Genomic DNA, 18,508 nt, shown 5'->3' on the forward strand with positions numbered 1-18,508 from the left:
CGGCCATCTCGGTGGTTGGTCGCTTTGTGAAGAGAGTGGTAAGTAAAGATTGCAGAACGGGCATGAAGAACAAGATACCGACACAATTCGGAAATCCATGACTCCAGCTCCACCACTACCAAATTTCCGACGTCATTGTCGTTGTTTCGATGTTTACTCAACGGAGACAAGGACAACGTCCAAAGCACCGCGGAGGACTTAGCGAGAACTATAAGCAATACTACGGGCCTGTCCTGAACCGACATCATACCAGGTTGCGTTCCCTCATGCACGTTTCAACTCTTGATTATTTTCTGAGATTTACCATGGCGGATCTCACTGGTAAACTTCGTCTCGTTCACGCGAGGGAACTTGATCGTAGCAAAACTTCCTATATCGAAATCTGCCATGGGACAATCGGTTGTGGGATAACCTGTTACAGGAAGAGCTGTTGTTCCACAGTAGAATAACTTGTTATGGGATAACCTGTTGTGGACTAATCTCTCCTAGGTTTACTTGCTATCACCCAACTTGCTGTGGAATCATCTTTTATGGGATAAATTGCTGTTGCTTGTCTTGTTATCGCATAACCTACTGTAGGATAACCTATTGTGGGATAATCGACTGCGGAATGACCGACTATGGGACAATCTTCTGCGGGATGACCTCTTGTGGGATAATCTGAAATATCTCAAAAGATTTGGCACAGATCACTACACATATACGGGACAGCGATAGGAATGGCCGGAAGACTTGATAAATACGAGAAGCATGGTGGTGTCTGCATCAACAACTGTTGGACATTTTTGACGTCATTGCAGTGATTTCCGAATCCAAGAATCTGTGAAATGAAAAGAATACCGCTTGTTTTCCCGTTATCTACAATTTAGTATCTGCCTCAGTCCTGTGCTATCGCCAAGCAGTCCACACAAAGATGAGAGGTAATCTACATGCATTGACACTTTTAAGTGTACTAGACACTATGGAGGATACAAGGGAATTCGTAACTCGTCGCAAGGCAGCGTACCATCTCGCTACATCAAGCAGCAAGCCGAGAACGGAACCCACACTCGCCAGTTGTTTCACTGGGCGACACCACAGGCCAGAGCTGACACTCTGCTTAAACCAAGCTGAGGGCGAACCGCTTATGCAGCACCGCCGAGAGCTCCGAGGAGAGCACCCTGAGATGATGTTAGTTGAGGAACCTTGAGAAGGAAGAATATCAAAGATGACTTACAAGTCCACCAGCTCCACCGGCCGCACCACCAGCACCGCCAGCCGCTCCTCCGGCAGCACCCGCACCGCCAGTCAAGCCTCCCAGGAGGGCGCCCTGAGTATGTCGTTAGCACTCTGTTCATGCTCAAAGTCGGCACTTGCCAGCCGGCAAAGCTGAGTACAAATCGCAATGCCATTTCACCGTGATATCGGGGAACTTACAAGTCCACCAGCGCCACCAGCCGCACCGCCGGCGCCACCAGCTCCGCCTCCCGTAAGACCACCCAACAAAGCGCCCTAGAAGAAAATCCCAAGTTAGCAATGTGATTCGAAGAATCCAAGTCCGGATACGAGCCAAACCATTGCCGTGTACGGCTTTACGGCTGGGCTCGGGCCAGGCGATTGCTTGAAACATCGGTGAACACTTACGAGGCCACCAGCACCTGCGGCGCCGCCAGCTGGCGCAGCAGCAGGGGTGCTCGATGAAGTACCGGAAGTGCTGCCAGCGCCACCAGCCTTAGGAGCAGCGGAGGACTTGGGAGTGGCACTGGATGTGCCTGAGCCGGATCCAGCCTTGGGGGCCGCGGTCGAAGTTCCGTTGCCTGGCTTAGCACTAGCACCTCCAGTAGCGGCACCTATTTCGAGTCAGCTTTCAGGGACCAAACAAATAAGAAATCTTTCTGCAGGGGGGAAGAATTACCAGTCGTTGCACCGGCGGAGTAGGTCTGGATGGCCGAATCGAGGACAGTGTTGATTTGACCGAGAGACTGCTGAGCAATGCTCTGACCGATGGCGGGGATCTTCTGCACGACGGCGTCACCGAGGGCTGAGGCAGAGGTCTTCTGGTCCTGGAGTTGAGTGGCGACAACTGAGGAGACACCGAGCTGGTCGAAGACGGGCTTCTTGGCGATGAGGCTCTGGACGGTCTTGTTGGCCGAGGTGGTCAGGCCGGTGGCGGTCTGTTGCAGGGACAGGGCGTCTGTCAGGGACAAGGCGTCGGTGCCCTGGATCTGCGTGGTGGCGGTCTTGATGGTGTTCTGTGCGTTGGTGCTCGCGCCGAGGATGCCGGTCACGCTGTTGGGGTCTTGAGCGTTGACGGCGTCGACTGCTGTTCCGAGCCCGTCAAGAGCAGTCTGGACAGAGCCGATGGCTTGCTGGATCGTCGCCAGATCCCTCTTGTTCAATGATGGAGCCGCGATGGCGGAGCCCGCCAGGAGCGTGGTCAGGAGTGTGAACTTCATGGTTGCTTGGTATTACTTGTTAAAGTCGCCTGGGCTTAACTGGCATCCAGTGCCGCGGAAATGAAGGAGAAGGAAGGGTTAATAACTGTTATCGAAAGAGTGATGAGCCGAGTACGAGGGAGGAAAAGTAGCTCGAAGGGAATGCCGTCGAGATAAATAGTCCCATCTTGAGAGGCTTTCTTTGGACGTTTTGAGTCGCAACGAACGGGCCTTCTTTGACATCTTGGAAGCCGCACTTCTCCCAACCTCTCCTCATTAGGAATAAACACAGCCACGCGAATATGTGACAAGTTTCTAGATTTCGATGCACGCAGGAAATACCCCTGCCGCTTGACGTTCCCAGATCTGGAAGCGCAAAGGAAGTTTTCAAACTATGATCCAAGCTTGTCTGTCGAACCGCTGTGTTGGAAGATCGGTCGAAACACGACCAGGTCTCGGTAGGGGTCAAGGCGGCTCCCCACGTCGCTCCCAGCATGGCTGCGGGACTAAGGGCGATCGCTGGGGAACGGCTTGGAGATCCAGACAACCCAGGCACTTGGCTCGCCGGCAACTTGCGATTGGTCCGCCATCTTCCTCCCGACTTGCCTATATTGTCCGCCTTCGACCTGTCAACTCTCCAGGTCGCCGCATCAGTGGATGGATTGAGCCATCCCACCGTCGACGCATCGATTGCCAAGTAAGCCAGTGGACTGTTCATCGCATTTGAAATTACTTGACCCGGTCGTCCCAGAATTGCGTTGACAGTTGACAGCCTCGAAGAAGGGCTGTCTACCGAGAGCGAAATGCTGCAGATGAAGTCGTCTCAAATCCGTGCTTCATGTGTTTCCATCGCTAAACCGCATCCGGAAATCCATGAGAAACACAGCACAAGGCATTGCTCATTGTGCTTTCCCCCTTCTACAGTCCATGCGAGGATTTTCTGGTAAGCTTTGCTGATCAGTCACACAAGGCTCTGGGATCACCGCCACCTGGGCTCCCCTCCCTGGCGCGTTCTAGGATCTCTGTTCGTCTGCTCCATTAGGCTTCGCTGGCCGCCTGGGCGCCCGGATTCGCTTGGTGAGGCAGACTAGGAACCACAAAAATAGACCGCGCGGGCCAGTCAAGTCTTCCCATCCATCTTCTCGCTGTGCTTGGGACGACGAGAGTGGCGATGACATGGAATGCACATGCGAATGGCAGACGATTTCGGCCGAGGCCTTTACCTGACAGCACGTTAGGGTTCAGGGTCTCACCTCACATCTGCCGCACACGCCGAGATGAGTGGCCAGAGTATGGTCTTCGTCTTGCCCGATTTCATGTTTGGCATCTCTCGGCGTGGAGTCACTCCATCTTTGGACGTGTCGTCTCATTCCATGTTTCCATCTCCGCGAAAACACACTCGGATTGGTGCTTTGCGACAATATAGAGCCCCAATCGTACGTCATGTCTCCAGTATATGTTTTTCTTTATGGTTAACGTCGATCAAACCTAATCGCCGTGCTTGGTACTTGAGCAGCAGAAACAGCCAAGACGTTGCAATCGCTCTCTCGCACCGCCTCGCAATCTCTCCTATTCGGTGTTGCGTATATCGTCAATTTCTCGTTGTGGCAGAGATGTTAGTCGCTATTCACAGACTCCGTGACGCCGTTCTGATCGCTATTCTAGCAGATTTCTGCTCGCAATCTGCCCTGTGGAAAGACTTTGAGCGGTGTTCCAGTCGCACCAATGACTACCCTAGGGTAAATCCGTTTGAATCTGTATCCACATGTGTTGCGACTTACAGAGTTGGCAGGCCCAGTTGTGGTGTGTGCAAGCGCCATATATGACACACTCACAAGGGAATTCAAGACTTGGAGAGAATCAGCACAGTGATTTTCGATGTCGGCCTTTCCATTGTTTGAAGGGGCTGCCCGAGTAGGTTTTGAGTGTGCCTTGCAGGAGAAGGGACGAATAACCCCAACGTCCCCTACGGACCCCGGCTTGACTTTCGTGATATCCTCTTAGATACGCGTGTTACAAAACCCTAAATCAGAGCTCGAATCTATCGCAAACGATGTGGGAAGCGAATAGTTGATGTGAGCAAAATGAAATTGTTCGGCTTCCAAATCTTCCCATCTAGCGCCCGTGGGGTCGTGGTCGAATCGCATGCACATGTACCAATGTGGCAGGCGATCGGTGACTACACTAGCCGTGTTGCTAGACCATCACCCCGCGAACGCCATCTGTGGTGACCTGACACCATTTCTCTCTGCTGTAGACTGAATCATGATTCGCATGCTGGTGGAATGACAGTGTCGGCTGGCCCCGAAACGTGAAACCAGTGCCGAATGTCACACCCGCGCCCCTGGCGTCGCAGCACCGGCACGACGGGTCCCCGGCCCAAATCGTAAGGCGCCCCAGCAGCCTGCATCGATTTCCTATTACGGTATGGCCTTTCGAGAAAGGCGATGGAAGGCTCTCTGTCTCAGTCCACGGTTGCATTGCCTGATGGACAGGCCTCAGAGACTTGGGTCAATACGCCAATGACTCAATATTGCGAATTGAGGGCGATGAGATTATTGCCAGTATCTGTGAATCAATCGGAAAATTAGAGATACGCAAATGAAACGTGTCATAACATAGCTCGGCAGAGCCGGATGCTCTAGTGGAGGCCAGACGAGCGCGAGCAGGCTTTGTACGGAAACAAGGCAGAATGCATGCGCTTTGAGAATTTGTGCGCGTGTGAACTATTGGTCCGGACCCGACGTGGCGAGACTCAAATAAAATTCCTTCAATACTCCAAAAAAGATTTGATGACTTGGCAGTCAGACAGAGTGAGCTCTGATACATTCTAGGAGAACCAAGGCAGTTTGGAGGTCCGCACGGCCTGGCTTGTGGCGTGGCTCGTTCTCAAAAACACGCATATGATCGGCCGAGACCTCATGGCAGATCTGGAGAGCACGGCCTGTGTCCCACAATCGATCTGCCTCTTCCGGATCAGATTTACTGCCTCCGTGTCTCGGTCACTTTTCGGCCCTTGCTGCCACGCGAATCTGTACCGTCCTCGACGTGGTAAGTCTACGGCTTGATCTTGCAAAGACGCCCCACTGTGTGCCGTGTTGCTTCCACGCCTTTAACCAGAAGTTGGAGTAAAAATCGATCAATCCATCATCTCCCATGGAATGATTCTTCTCGATCGCGTGGGGAGCGTAGTCTCTGTAGAAAGTTGCGAGACAGGCCGCCTGCCCTGAGCCGTCTAGCTTCAGCCTTCGTTTGATACTACATTCCTCAGAGTCAGTTTCCAAAGCCCCAACCAACCTTTTGAAACAAAAGACAGATGGAGGAGAGTACTGACTGAAGCTTGACATAGCGCTGCAAGGCAAGCATTCATATACAGCGGACTCACCACATCCCCACCAGTGCTGGAGTAGTGCATACCATTGGATTCGCAAACTAATCCAATATCAAAATGCGAAGTCACATCTCGGTGTCGCCGTGAACCATACGACGTTGGCTCCGATCCATGCCAGGCCAGAGAATGCTCATCACGGTGCGAGTGTCATCGATCTCTCCCTGACTGCGCTGGTCAAAATCGAGGAAGTCGTTGATCTCATGGACGAGAATATCAACGACGTGGTTCCTCAGCTTGAGCATGGACATATGGCTGGCGAACATCCAGAGATGAATCAGGTTTGGCCCCGACATGCTCGGCCGAGCACAGCAAAGATACATGGAGTTTCGGGTGGTCGGAGAGAATGCTCTGAGTACACAACCATTTCAAAAGGTAGGCCAATGTGCTGACAGACTTGGTAGGCAGAATCAACTCTTTGGATTCGGGCTCCTGCAGGGTGTCGGCCAGCGCTGCTCGGCACTAAGGGGACTTCCCGATAAGAAAATAACCATGAACAAGCATGGGTTGGTCGCTGCCGGGAATCTTGATCTTCACTGCTGCCTTGCAAGGACGAAAATGAATCACCGATGATGCTTATATCTCATCCACAATAGAATAGGACAAGTAGAGAAGTAGTATGAATAGAAGATTGAACATACCCAAACCTGTCTATGATACCTTGAACCTTGTCCAAGAGATTCTTCACAGTAACCCCAAGCTGCTCGTCCGAGCCCTCTGCAATAGTGGCACCCGATTCTGGGCTGGTGTTTGATTCAGTTGTAAGATTCGCGGGCTCGGCACGGTACGGTCTCCAGCCGACTCTTCGCCAAGGGCGCTGTCCAAGATCTTGATGGCACGAGTGACCGGAGTATCGAGCACATCAACCAGAGCCTTGGTGTCCAAACAATTTGTCTTGAGTTTCGCGACGTTCGAGCCCAAAATGAGCTGACCAAAAGGAATACGACTTGAAGGTATGACGTTTGCTTCTGGCCTGTGAACCTTCCCAACTGCTCAGTCGTTGTGGAATAGGCTTGAGGAAGATAGCACAAGCCCCTACAGTCGCGGCAGAACAACTGCTGAGACTAAACATGATATTCAGCTCAAGGGTCAAGTCTCGGCCAATAAGTACCGGATACTAGTGAGATCAGCAGCAAGTCAGCCTTTAGCATTGATTTGAGGTTGTAAAGAATCTCAGGGTAACCGCCCTCAGACTCTGAGTTGTAGAATATATACAAACACTTCATCTATGCTATATAGCCGGAGCCAGGTACTTCGTCGACTGATCCAGATCCCGATGAAAGAGACTTCTTTGAAACTAAGGCTCGATGATTGTGTAGTATAATAATAGTAAAGCTACTTTCATTCTGAGGTCAGTGTAGAAGACCTGAAAAACACGTGGCAAAAAGAATATTTAGCCTGCCTCATTACATGTAAGAACCTGGCGCATATGTCTCATTTGTACAATATTTCGAGACTCAGCAGCCTTGTCTGGAACACTTGTAATGACAATCACCTCAGTTACTAAAGCTATTTGTGGCACCCAACATTGCCTGATCATGTAGAGACGGTAATTGAAAATACCAATTTGAGAAAAATGAGAGATCTGTGAATACAAGTCCTTGAATCTCGATCTCACAGCTCATCAAAACAGTGCCTGCAGTCATGGAAGCATGCAAACACTGACTGCAGGTAATTGACAAAGTTCACGATGTCTCAATTCCAAGGTTGTTCTCTGATGCCTGCCATACCCGCCTCCTCAATGATCAGCGAGTTCTGTTCTGCAGGGCAGTTACGCCAGATTACCTGACCTGCCTACAGGCGACTAGCATAGTGACATCAGTAAGTTACTCAACCTGATACGGGTCAGTACATACCATTAGAAAGCTCAAGCCGGACGCATTAGAGAGGAAATTATGTCGTCCTGAGGGTTAGGGCTTGACCACCTTGGACAGCAGCTCGGAAATGATCGCGGCACCCAGTCCGCATTCGGCATCAGACCCCGGGCGACGGGCCGCTCCCTGGCAGAATGATTCGCGCCATTGGACGTTGAGATAGGCATGGCACCATGGCTACATGCTATACCATATTGAGGTCTCAGGTACGACCTTACGCGTTCGTATCGGACCTCCCACATGATAACAGTTCATCCAAGGTGGTGCCCGCCAGGATGGTACTGCGCATGTAATCACGAACAAGTCTAGCCAGGGGAACATTCCCCACATGGTTCTATCTAGGCAACTTCAAGGTTCAAGATCACCGGTAACGTTACCCCAACAAACGCTTCTGGAGTGCGGAGTCAGTCCAGGATATGCTCGATGACGATTCTTCGCGTTGATGGCGACCGGGTCTCGTGACTGGTGACAGGCCCGGATAAATAACAGCCATAGCTGGCCAGCCTCAGGTTGACACGATGGACCTCACCATTGTATCTACGCAAAAGGTTCTGTCGTGGCTGACAGAAAAGACGAGCGTGGCAATGAAAGTTTCGCCTGTGAAGATGGCCCTCGCGGGCCTTTGGGCAACATGTTGGTTGAAGCCCTCCGCCACGAAATCAGTTCGCCCCGCTGACAGGTTCTTACAGCATACGTTGCCGGCGATCTTCTCGGGATACCAACACTGCCGTACAGCGTGTCGGACGGGACTTATGACTTGTCCAGTGTCCAAAACATCGTGGTAGATGCCCAGTATGCCTCGTCCGTGGATGATTCAATGGCTACCTTGATCCCGCCCACTCTGTTCGAGTTCGCTCAAACATTCGCGGATGATCTGGCAAACATCTTCAACATCGACGCGACAGTCACCAATGGTACCAATGGCACGTCCGATAGCATCTTCCTGACGCTGGGCGATCCAAGCGCCTATCTCAACGCGTCAGGAGACCCGTCCCCAGAAGGTTACACTATCTCTGTGAACTCGAACGCGATCACCATCACTGGTGCCAGCCCGCTCGGTGCCTGGTGGGGAACGCGGACAGTCCTGCAACAAGCCACACTGAACAATGGGTCCATCCAACAGGGCTCCGGATCAGATACACCTGGATGGGCTACTAGAGGCATGATGCTTGATGCCGGCCGCCACTTCTACCCCAAAGAGTTTATCACGGAACTGTGTTCGTACATGTCATTCTTTAAACAGAATACATTCCACCTTCACCTCAGCGACAACCTATACAACAATGTGGCAATTTACTCCGAAGAGCGCTCTCTGGAGTTGTATGCTAGATTTAGGTTGTGGTCTGACGCTGAAGCACTTGCGGGCCTGAACAAGTACAAGAACGAGTCATATACTCGCGAAGACTTTGACGAGATCCAATCGACATGTGCTTCTCGTGGTGTCACCATCATTCCGGAGATCGAGGCACCGGGTCACGCACTGGTCATTGTGCAATGGAAGCCTGAATTGGGATATTCAGGTGACTTGAGTCTTCTGAATATCAGCCATCCTGAGACGATTCCAACAATGAAAACGATCTGGGGCGAGTTCCTTCCTTGGTTCCACACCAAGGTGGTCTCCATCGGCGCAGATGAGTACACCGGACCATCGGCCGACTACAATACCTTCGTGAACGCCATGGCCAGCTATGTCGGCGGTGAATCAGGCAAGTTCATTAGGATATGGGGCACGTTCCCACCGGTCTACAACGACACGTACCACAACATCTATCAAAACGTATCTGTTCAACACTGGGAATTCTTCGAGGATAACCCCTATTTCGACTACATACTGAACAACTACTCCGTGGTCAACTCCAATGACGATTTCTACATCGTGAATAAGTGGGCTCCTGCAGGGGGATACTTGAACCACATCAACTTGACCAAGACATTTTATGGCACGCCGCCAGACGAAAGCTATTGGCGTCCACATGTCTTCGATCAAAAGAACGCGTCCCAAAACCCTCCCGAGTCCAATCCATTCGTCCTGGGGTCTATCGTCCCGATGTGGAATGATTACGGCGCCAACACATCAGTGTATACCGAAGCGTATTACGCCTGGCGTGACGGTATCCCTGCCCTCGCCGACAAGCAATGGGGAGGAAACCTATCAGAGGCAGACTTTGGCAACGTATTTGAGACCCTACATCCTGCCGTACCCGGACAGAACCTCGACCGCACCATTCCTTCTGAAGGCGAGGTCATATTCAATTACACTTTTGCAGGCAACGCCTCGTTCGCAGACGCTTCGCCCAACAGCTTCAGCGTAGAAACCGACTGCGTATCCAGTGGATCCTTGCTCGCAGTGTCGCCTTCTTGCTCGGTCGTGACGCCGTTGTCATCCAAAGGACGCAATTACACACTCACACTCTCCGGGCTGACTATCTCGTCGCTCGATCTTCCCTCGAACGCAACGCTGCTGACTGGTGGCGACTCTACGCTCCTTTTGACGCCGAATATTACCTTCTTCGCTGGCGGCAACTACTTCCGTCTCAACACCTCGCTGCCTCTGAACGAGACGCTTGATTTGAGCATCATCGCGCGAGGGAACAGGACCTATGCGTCCGTCAATTCTGCGCCTGAGGAAGAATTTCTCACCAAGATTGGGTACAATGGCTTGAGCTTCCACTGGGCGGAGATCGCCTTTGAGGCTCCTTTGAACAAGATCGGCGGAGAAGGAAGTGGATGGAGTGGGACGCTGGGTGGGTTCAGTTTGACTTCGACAGCGTGATGGGAAAGCTTCGAGGAAAGGCCGGACTGTTAAGTGCATACGTCACAATGTATATAACTTAGGTGTATATGCACAATCACAAACTTGCAAAACATTTACTTACCGCTAAGACGGTCATCAACGCGCCTAGAGGGCCTGAAACACAGGTCAGATGATAAGCCATCATCATATACTCTCCCTATCCGTAAGTACCACAAAAAGGACAAGACTCTATTCAAGTACTGTACACTTTAGCCGAAGCATACTAGGAGCGACCAATGCTTTCCATAAGCTCGCATTATCATCTTGACTGAGTGGCACTTGCCCCAGATGCTAGGAGGTCAATTCGTGATGTCTTTCGTGTGTTCATAAATACATTCAGTACAGGAAAGAAGATGCTCGGTCATTGATTTCGTTTGGTTGTCAGCCTCTTCGGCAGATCACGAATTATCATTGGCATTCATGCTAATTCTGGGTGTGAAACCTCCTCCTTATTCATCCCTCCTTATACTAGGGTATACGTTGTACCACAAAATGAGGGAGCCAGGATACCAGGAATGGCCTGCTCAATCAGAAATTTGAACTTGTATCCGGTGCAGTGCCCGGGCATGAGTACCTTAGGTCCCAGGCTCTTGAGGTCTGCAAGAGAAGACTCCAACTTCTCAGGCTGGTTGTCAGCCAGGTGGAAACCTCCAACCACGGCGTATAATGGTACTCCTTGCACAAGATCAATGGCATGCTTGGAAACATTGATAACACCAGCGTGGCTGCAGCCTGTGAAGACGACAAGGCCTTTGCCCTTGAGGTTGCACATGACCAGTCGCTCGTCGCTAATGGACTCATCTGAAGACCATTTGCCAGTGCTCTCGCTGAATCGCATACCGCCTCTGATTCCGAGCTCATACGGAGTCGCGCGAGGAATGGCGCCGGAGGTGAGGAAGAACCCATCCAACACAGGATGCACGTCACTCTTCTTGAGTAAAACCCCACCAGCGTCCTTAATCTCGTCGAAAGCAGGATCTGCCTCTAGGCTGACGATCGTGCCGTCGGGCGTCATCATGCCCCTGTAGTCCGGTCTGTCCGGATGCAGATCGACAACGACCTTGGGAGGCTTGGTGTTGACTCCTCTCTGTATCTTGGACGCGTTTATCATTCGTATGGCCTCGAGCATCCCTCCTGAGTGGTCGCGGTGCCAGTGAGACAGGTGTATGTGCTCGATCGAGGCGATGTTAGCGCGGATTCGCGTGGCATTCCGTTCCCATGTCGACTCCTCCGGGCCAGTGTCAAACAGCATTGTGTGCGTTGCGTCACCTTTCTTGGCGGTGATCATGAGTGACAGTCCATGGGCTCCGCAGCAGATGTTTCCCATCTTCAACTCGGCCACCGCGCCCCCTCTGTCATCTCCCGAGGGTAGTCGGTCCAGCGAAACTCCTTGGAGGAACCCGGTGTACTGTACAGCGGGGTTGTTGGATGGTGAGATGGGGTCGACTTCATTGTCGACTATGACTTTGATCTCAATATAATCGACTTCCAGTAGACCGTGTGATGCCATCATAGGTGCCGAATTTGGGAGTCAAGAGTATTGAGATTTAGTGTGTAAATGTAGGAATGAGGAGATGTAAGACGGACAATTGAACGTTCGAAGTCTGTACTAGTCGCAGATGTTGAGCGAGATCTCCCGAGGTTTTGCCGGACGGTTCAGTCACTTGATCCGAAAGTGCAATCAAGCAGCCTTCAGTTTTAGCCCTAGTAACTATTGGAGTCGTGTATATTGAAAGTGACATCATATGAAATATGTATTCGGCAACATGCGATACTTGCAATTGTCAGTACGCTTGACGGTGGACTGATTTCCGTCTTTAATTGCTCGCCATGCCCAGGCGGCTCCATAGCTATTCAACACGACTCTCAGATTCAAGCACCTTCATTCATGTGGAGTAATCGTGAGAAGGACAGCTTATATAGCACGCGAGACATTCAAAAGACGTTCGTTGTGAGACGTCGAGCTGGTTTGAAAAATGAAGATGTCCGCTTACTTAGCATCTTGTCGACGTCTAATTATGGCCTCAGCCTCAAGATTCAGCGCTGCAAAGTGCATCTTAGAAGCAAGAGTACTATAGAATCTCGTGGTATCAGACCTGATAATGCCACAGATTCTACAGTTATTAGGTCATTGCTGTTTCGCGTTTTGCGATCACTAAGTGCCTAAATATATGCGGTAGAAGCCATGGTTGAAATCCGGCGCCACTTATTCAGAAGAGAGCAAGCAAGCCTAAAGTTTATGACATTCTCAAGAGGCTTATGATGGGATAGTAGCTAGTTCTGCATGATCGAGCCTCTTCCCAGGAAACACAACGCCAAGGTGTCGAATGTGGGTGGAGCTTCAAACGGCAATATTGAAGTGGTCACTTGCCCACCCTCAACACTACGTTCGAGCTAATTCATTGTGCAATGGGATATGGTTCCATAAGAGTTGTAAACAAATCTCAACTATTCATTATTAGGGTATCATGATGTGGGTGCTTCTCATTATCAGTTGGGATCCCGGAATAGCTTCGTAAACTTATGGGGCTGGCCGGACCGCAAGCATTTCACCCAGCATTCTCGCAATTCGCTCCTTCCGATCCAAAATACCAAAGGTTCCGGTAGAGGCCAATTAGTGACGACTTTGTGCAGGGCCAGCTCAAGGGACTCAGTAGCCCCTTCTCGATTCGGTCATGCTGTTGCGTCAAAGCAGCTGTGATGCAGCATGGCCCACGTAGCGTCCCTTCCTTCAACCCTACCAAGGACATCGAAGACCATAATTTTCAACCCGCAACCAGCACGTCAAGTAGACAGAAGGGCTTGAATCCAAGCAAAACCTTCAAAAACTTATCGCTTTTGCCTCTGGAAACCGTACATGCTGTTCATGTCTCCTCGTCGTCATTGCTGGGGGCCCTCTCCTGGTGTCTGAGGGGGCTCGGAGAGGAGTGAATCACAGGAGGATCGGACGCTTGCACATCTGTCGCTAAGAGTATACGGTCCCCTGCTCTTGGATTGCAGTCTTCAGGCTCAATGGTGCGACCAAATACTGTAATACCTGCAGATGCAACTGGAGAGGATTTTACGTAGCAATCATATCCGTACCGCGGACGTTGGTAGAGTTCCGTCAAACGATCGAAAACGTGATCATCCAATTGTTCCCCAGTCATACCCAATATTTGCTGCTGGTGTTTCCAATAGTCGTTTTCTGGGGCGCCTAATGGTAGACCAGGCAGTAGTAAATATGTAATTGGTCCATTGAACGAGAACCAATTCGGTAACAGCTGGCTACCCAACAGTCTGTAAAAACTGTCTAAAAACGTTGGACAGAGGCCGCTGCCACTGTACTGAATCATTGCATGTTAGTAATACAGAGAAACAATATAAACAAGTAATAAACAATCACTTACTCCGGTTTGTTCGTCATTTGGGTCTTCGCGCCATTTGATGTATATTGACTGTATAAAGACAAGATCATGGCCTGTGTCGCGAAGCGAATTTTTCACCTCATCGCTGTTGATGCGTCGCAATGGCTCGGGTGAGCTGTTAATGCCTGTACCATACAAGGCCCTTAAACAGTAGGCTAGCTCCTTGTCACTGTCATTATATAATCTAAGGTTTGGACGACACCACTCATCCAACCAGTATCCCGGATTGATGTTGCGATTAGCCCCCGTCGGTTTGGAAATACGCCAGGCTGTGATATGTCCGATCTCCCTTTCTACGCTGCTGGGGCGCGTAATGTAAAAATTGGCGTGATATCCTAAACGGGATCTGAACCCTTGAGGACATGTTTGTATAGTAACGAGTGTCCGAAGGGTTACTGTCTCCTTCTTGAAACTCACACCCGTTGTTATAGCTTGGGCCCTAGCCAGGGTTTCCCCGCTGCTGGAAGACCCAACCGTCCCTGGCGCATTCGACACAGCTGAAGTGGACATGCCTACCTTTGCTGTTCAACGCACTCTACTGTCTCCAAACGAGATGTCCTCGTTGCACTTGACGTTGATGTAAAACGTATTTGTGTTGTTGAACCGAGTTAGGGAAAGTGAAGCTGTGGGCGAAATGATGACCCGGTGCAAGTGAGCACAGGCTGCGAGTTACTAAGTACTGAGCTTTCACATCGTTTGTTAACTTGGATAATTGTATTGAATTTGCTTATCTGGAATTAAGACTAGTATCTCACGTGGTCCTTGTCTGGATCCGGATGCGGGAACACAGCCGTAGTTCAAAGCAACAAGTAATACCATTCCGGAAAAAGCATCACATTATTTCATCGTATGACTCGAACACGCATGCGAAATACTTCCCTTGGAAGACCTTTGTCTACTGTGAGTATAGTCACCTCCAGTTTTCCACAAAGGTCTTCTTGAGGAAGATATTGAGGAATTAGAACTCGCTGAGAATTTTGTGGATTGCAATGGATTTCACTGAGACTATAGACAGGGAAATCGAGCAATCAACACAGCTGCTACATGTGCATAAGAGATATAGAGCTTCCCAGCGACAGTTAGGTTGATCTCTGACGTTGACTCATACGTGAGTAGATGCCGTATCGCCATAGGAATACAACAGAGCCAAACACCATGCGACTTGCTACCAAAACCGCCTAAGTAAATGATCAAAATTCTACCTGAATGCAAGAGAGGGGATAATGAAGGTGAATTTCGACTTATCACATCATAACACCATGAAGGGTAGGAAAATTCATAGCCAGAATCCCATTACTTTAATAGGGTTTGCAATCGCAGTGCATTCCTTTCCTTTGGTGATAGCTGTTCCAGATATTCATACCAATCAAAGATATATCACTGCTAATATCTCTTGATATGAGAAAATTGAAGAAGTTAGGAAACGAAAGCTCGCTGGCTCGCTGGCTCCCTTCGCCATGTATAGACCAGGCACGTGCTCAAAATTCCGCGTACTACTGACGGCAAACACTGGAGACCAAACTTCGGAACTGATAAATTGAACTCACAGGTATCATTTTCAATGAATAGACAGAACACGCGAGACTTAGGACTCGGATCACTCCAGCTATGTGCAAATGCACGAGGTGTGCGGGCGCGGATTATGTTCTTCATGGTCACCAGACACAGGCCAGAGTATCAAATTACCCGGTGCCTAGGCGAGGGAGGAGTACTCCGTCAAATCTTTTGATATGATGATTGAGGCCTATCGCAGCTAGTCTCAAGGGACCTACGCAACCTCACAAAATCCACAGGCATCAGCTGGCCAGGGTGTCAGTATCCTCTGATGACGATGACAAAGTCATTCTGGTTGGATTTGGCTTCATGTTGATATATCGTGCATCAGAGTTTGAAAAGAGAATTTGGTTCCCAAAGTTCTCAAGTCGACTCCCATCTTGCGTGACATGGCCCCAAACTCCCATCCGTGGCCTTGGCCATTGGGGACGCTGTTAGGGCGGCCTGACCGGTGGCCATTTCTCACACACCAACGCACCAACACAATCAGGCCACCCAAGGTCGTTTGCTTCAGCCGGGAAAATTGAGACCATGCGACATCCAATCAGATATCCCGAAACCAGCGTTGGCTTCTTCGTAGCATATAGTGCGCCCTTTGTTGGTTAATTCGTGCAACGCTCAGAGACCACCATTCGACCACGGCCAGCGGACTATTTATATCACTACATGAAGGTTATGGAACTGCAGGCAGATTTGCAGCTATGAGGCCACAGAAATCACACCCATCGATGATTTAAGAGGCTGGAATGTCTCGAATGGCAGCTATCAGCTAATTGACTTCTTCCAACACATCCCTTCCAACAAGAAATCACACCCCCCCCCTTTTTTTTTACTTTCACTTGAGGCTTTGCAATCATGGCTAAGACCGGAGACTACCTGAATGTGAGGTTCAAGGCAGGCTATGACGGGAAGCCTTATAATAGCTTCCAGATACGGCGTACTTTCAAGAGGATTCTCAACGCTGCGGGTATTGTTCAGGAGGAGACAACCAAAACCCTGGTAGATAAAGAAAGCATGGGCTTAAATGGAGCGTTGGTGAGAAAGCCATGTCTGTTGTGCAAGCTACGACTCAAGAAAGCAATTGCAAACAAACCGTCTTCGAGCTTCAAACTCTGCGGACATCAGATCACAAAATCTATTAGGGACTTCAACAATGCGAACAAGGACAATGGCAAGTGCCAGAAACTCGTGTACGTCCTGCGGCACGGAGAGGCAGATCACAATGTGTGGAAGAAAGTGTTTGGTGTCCTGAGATGGACAAAGGTAATGAGAAAACTCACCTGAAACATGCACGAACATAGAAACTTACTTTTCGAAGGACCCCGAGTACAAAAGGCAGCCAATATTTACATATGAAGGGCAAGAATATTGCATTATTGACCCACCGCTCACTAAGCGAGGGGTTCAGCAGGCCGATGATGCAAATGCGAAATTGCTACAACTTAAGAAACAGGGGTTCATGATGCCGAAGAGGGCCTTCGTCAGTCTATTATATCGTACCATGATGACTTTCGAGCACGCGCTCGCAGGCATTGGCATTCCATCGGGAAAAGCCCACGTTCTCGATGAACTCCTCGAACAGAGGACAGGAAATGGCCCAGATATTTTACTGAGGGAATACACTCGCGCAAAGAACCCTATAGAGCCACCGCCCCCTACTAAAGGCGGAGCTCATGGGTATGAGTGGATTGAGACAGACGAGAATTTGGACAGAGACGAGAGAATGACCACAGATGAGATTATGAGGGCCAGGGTAGAAAGATTGCACAATGCCATCTTCGACATGGATGACAGCGACTGCATCATCCTAGTCACGCATTCTTTGCTCATCCAACACGCCCTCAAGAGCATGGTAGACGGCAACGCCAATGTGCTGAAGGACTTCATGCTAGATGAAGGGGGTCTATTTGCCTACGTTGTGGAAGGCAAGAGGACAGGTCCGGGCGCCGCGGCGGACGAATTAAAGCGCAAGAAAATCAAGCTCGTGTCTGAATGGAAGGAGGAGATGGGTCCGCGACGAGAATCAGCATTCTCTGATAGAGAAGCCCCCCAAAGGCCTGCTCCAGTCAGAATAGAAGACACGATAATGGCGAAGCACACCAAACCAACGAACCCGACGAAAGCGGACAGCACCAGCCAAAGCTTGCCACCACCGACTGCGCAGGTTGAGAGAGCTCTTCCTGCAGCTCCTCAACCTCTAGCGGCCACACAAGCCCCGTCTCCACGCAGTGGCCGCTCTCGTGGATCAGCTTCAACTAAGTCTACCGTTCAGCATGTCGGCAGGTCTGGGAACACCACAAGCAGGGTTGGCAGCACCACGACAAACAAGAACAGCAATAGGAACATGAGCGCGGTACCTCATGAGAAGAGCTCAACAGGGGAGAGGAGGGGAAAGACTGCGAGAGGCACTCAAAGTGACAGCCGGAAGTAATTGGAGCTTTGTTTCGCAGCCATCCTTAGAATGGTGGGAAAACAAAATGACGGCAGTTGGGTGATTGAAGCAAGAGAATTAGATTTATCTTGTCAGTGATCAACTAAGCTTGCTGTGAAGACACCAGTTCGATTATTTTGCTTTGAATGTGCGAAAACTGTCTTGATTGCGTAAACTGTTTCCACTTTTTAACGTAGGTATGACCAGAAAACGTAGATCCCCCATCACTCCTCATTCACAGACGGCCAACTTGTCAGGCCACCACCTAGCCCATCAGCATCTTGATCCTGTGATTGTTGCAAAGATACAAGAACCAATCTTCGGAGAGCAGGTCGAACATACAATGGCCTCTCTGCATACACCACTTGCTTCCCGCCTGATGAGACACCAACCTACAACACGGCCTACTGCTTCGGTCTTGTAATCATGGTAACAATATGATGGACAAGTGTTTCTCCTGGCCGCTAGTCCGAACAGAAACTGCAATCAGATACGGCTTGTCATATTCATCTCGTCCAGATGTGTTTCCCGGAGGTCTGAGGCGCATCTTGTCTCTGCGCTACTTAGGTAGCCCACGTGCCCAGTGCTCTTGATTGGTCCAGCGCCCTAGAAACAAAGATCACAAGCAAAGAAACATAGAATCTTA

The 18,508-nt window shown here is 50.2% G+C and overlaps 5 protein-coding genes across 5 annotated transcripts; 3 read left to right on the top strand and 2 right to left on the bottom strand.

Moving 5' to 3' along the window:
* Nucleotides 1-1,124: 1,124 nt before the first annotated feature.
* J7T55_003929 (cell wall protein) lies at nucleotides 1,125-2,435 on the bottom strand (the record flags this gene model as incomplete). The annotated part of the gene is made up of 5 exons (XM_053143286.1): nucleotides 1,125-1,160; nucleotides 1,217-1,309; nucleotides 1,417-1,491; nucleotides 1,624-1,829; nucleotides 1,895-2,435. The coding sequence occupies 5 exons, from the start codon at nucleotides 2,433-2,435 to the stop codon at nucleotides 1,125-1,127; spliced, it is 951 nt and encodes a 316-aa protein (XP_052994171.1).
* Nucleotides 2,436-2,908: 473 nt separating this feature from the next.
* Nucleotides 2,909-6,753, top strand: J7T55_003930 (uncharacterized protein; the record flags this gene model as incomplete). The annotated part of the gene is made up of 13 exons (XM_053143287.1): nucleotides 2,909-3,111; nucleotides 3,166-3,231; nucleotides 3,339-3,357; nucleotides 3,653-3,749; nucleotides 3,931-4,029; nucleotides 4,083-4,153; nucleotides 4,707-4,839; nucleotides 4,910-4,978; nucleotides 5,045-5,088; nucleotides 5,249-5,465; nucleotides 5,764-6,083; nucleotides 6,211-6,308; nucleotides 6,600-6,753. The coding sequence occupies 13 exons, from the start codon at nucleotides 2,909-2,911 to the stop codon at nucleotides 6,751-6,753; spliced, it is 1,590 nt and encodes a 529-aa protein (XP_052994172.1).
* A 1,441-nt stretch (nucleotides 6,754-8,194) lies between these two features.
* J7T55_003931 (glycosyl hydrolase family 20) lies at nucleotides 8,195-10,449 on the top strand (the record flags this gene model as incomplete). Its single annotated transcript, XM_053143288.1, has 2 exons — nucleotides 8,195-8,309; nucleotides 8,366-10,449. The coding sequence occupies 2 exons, from the start codon at nucleotides 8,195-8,197 to the stop codon at nucleotides 10,447-10,449; spliced, it is 2,199 nt and encodes a 732-aa protein (XP_052994173.1).
* Nucleotides 10,450-10,933: 484 nt separating this feature from the next.
* Nucleotides 10,934-11,983, bottom strand: J7T55_003932 (metallo-beta-lactamase superfamily protein; the record flags this gene model as incomplete). The annotated part of the gene is made up of 1 exon (XM_053143289.1): nucleotides 10,934-11,983. One exon carries the CDS (start codon nucleotides 11,981-11,983, stop codon nucleotides 10,934-10,936), a length of 1,050 nt encoding a protein of 349 aa, XP_052994174.1.
* Nucleotides 11,984-16,286: 4,303 nt separating this feature from the next.
* Nucleotides 16,287-17,862, top strand: J7T55_003933 (uncharacterized protein; the record flags this gene model as incomplete). Its single annotated transcript, XM_053143290.1, has 2 exons — nucleotides 16,287-16,694; nucleotides 16,750-17,862. The coding sequence occupies 2 exons, from the start codon at nucleotides 16,287-16,289 to the stop codon at nucleotides 17,860-17,862; spliced, it is 1,521 nt and encodes a 506-aa protein (XP_052994175.1).
* Nucleotides 17,863-18,508: the final 646 nt, after the last annotated feature.

This window comes from Diaporthe amygdali (assembly GCF_026229845.1).
Source record: "Diaporthe amygdali strain CAA958 chromosome Unknown NODE_13_length_1014660_cov_65_381101, whole genome shotgun sequence".
Taxonomy (NCBI): domain Eukaryota; kingdom Fungi; phylum Ascomycota; class Sordariomycetes; order Diaporthales; family Diaporthaceae; genus Diaporthe; species Diaporthe amygdali.